Below are 1672 nucleotides of genomic sequence, written 5' to 3' on the forward strand. Positions count from 1 at the left end.
TCCAACCTGGCCTTGAACACCTCCAAGGACGGGGCATCCACAACCTCCCTGGGCAGCCTGTTCCAGGGCCTAACCACTCTCCTAGTGAAGAAACCTACAATCATCGGGGAGACATAAAGGGCACGGTTGGAACCAAAGGTTTTTTCCAAATGAAAGGACTGGCAGCCTATAAACAAGGCAGCCCTGAAGGCACACCCTGCCACACGCATCTCTGCCAGCACTCCCTGCACTGAGCCACACTTTGAGTCGGAAGGGTCCCTGAAAGGCTCCCTGCTCCAATGCCCCCAGGATGAATATTGTCACCTACAGCTTGAGCTGGGTGCTTTTGAGAAGCAACAAACACCACAGTGCTGTGTCAGGGGCAAGTAAAAAGCAAGAATCGTACGAGGTTAAGAACGACTGCTCAGCAAGCAGCCATTTGAGGAATTTATCATCTTGAGGGAGTGTAGCACTGATTTCAGCCATTTTTATGGGTGCTGGTTGAAAATAGCTTATTCAACCACAACACGTCGGGACAACAGCTGGACAGCAGGCACCAAGGGGAGCCCCGGTTATGAGGCAGGATGGAGGCTGGGGACACGCTCACCCGTAGTACTCCAGGGCACAGCCCAGCATGAGGAACGTCAGCCCGATGGCTCCGCTGAAGGACAGCCCCACGAGCGCTGCAAAGCACAAGGCAGCCGGTCAGTCAGGCGATACCGGCCCACGCTCCCGCCCAGCCCCACTGAGGGAAAGGGAATCGCGATCAGGCCGCTGTGCCTCCGTGCAGGCAGGGAGCAGCTCACATCGGCCGGCAGCGACTCGGTGCGACCCCCAGCAGCCCCGAGCCGCCCATCGGGGCTGTGGCAGCGCTCGGTACCTTTGATCCCCGCCATGTTTCCGGCCGGGCCGCAGCAGCTCCGCTCCTCAGCGCCCCAACGACGCCCAGCTGAGGTGGCAGCCAGAGACTTCCGGGTTTAAGCACACCCCTATGGAGCACGGGATCGGGTGCCTTAAAGGGGCCGCACCGCCCCGGAGGCGTCGCTCCCTTTCGTTTGTGCTAGGCCGCAGTGCAGCATACACACCTTTAGGGCTCCATCACATGAAGGTGAGGCTTTGAAACAACAGACACAGCTCTGAAGCACGATTTTTGTAAAGCCTTCGGGCCCCACATCCCCACAGGGGCTCCCTTGGTGCAGCTCCCTGCCTCAGCTGCCAGCTCTCACTCTATAGCTGCTCTGAAAAAGCAGCTGGAACATGGTAGTACCAGCTTACAGCCAATATATGCTGCTTTGGGGCCTACAATAAAGCACTTCGTTAAAAACCAACCAACCAAAAGGCAGAAGGAGCTGACTAACTAAATGTGCTTCTCTTGGGTTAAGGGTATTTATCTTAAGCAACAAAGATTGCATCTTTTCCCATTGGAGCTTTTCTCAAACCCCAAACTGTTCTTCCCACCTCCTGCAGGAAGAGGAGTTGGTTTCTCCATTTACCTTGTTTGCCACTGAGGAAAATCAAGGACATTCGTATCAAGTGGTTCTTGGTGACCTGTGTGGGTTATACCCGCTCCCAGCCAGCCCTGAGCCACAGGAACAGAGAGCAGGGAACGCAGAGAGAAAGGAGCCTCCACCCAGTGCTAAGGGAAGCGTTGTTTATCCAGCATTTACAGAGAAACCACCCTGACCTGTGCTGA

At 55.7% G+C, this 1672-nt stretch overlaps 1 protein-coding gene across 1 annotated transcript; it reads right to left on the reverse strand.

The window, feature by feature from the left end:
- Positions 1 to 539: 539 nt before the first annotated feature.
- On the reverse strand, positions 540 to 983 carry LOC107306890 (leptin receptor gene-related protein-like). The gene is made up of 2 exons (XM_015850296.2): positions 860 to 983; positions 540 to 662 (listed from the first exon to the last, which is right to left on the reverse strand). Exons 1-2 carry the CDS (start codon positions 873 to 875, stop codon positions 583 to 585), a joined length of 96 nt encoding a protein of 31 aa, XP_015705782.1. The 5' UTR covers positions 876 to 983; the 3' UTR covers positions 540 to 582.
- Between the last annotated feature and the right edge of the window lie 689 nt (positions 984 to 1672).

Source organism: Coturnix japonica (genome assembly GCF_001577835.2).
Source record: "Coturnix japonica isolate 7356 chromosome 8 unlocalized genomic scaffold, Coturnix japonica 2.1 chr8random1949, whole genome shotgun sequence".
In the NCBI taxonomy this organism is placed as follows: domain Eukaryota; kingdom Metazoa; phylum Chordata; class Aves; order Galliformes; family Phasianidae; genus Coturnix; species Coturnix japonica.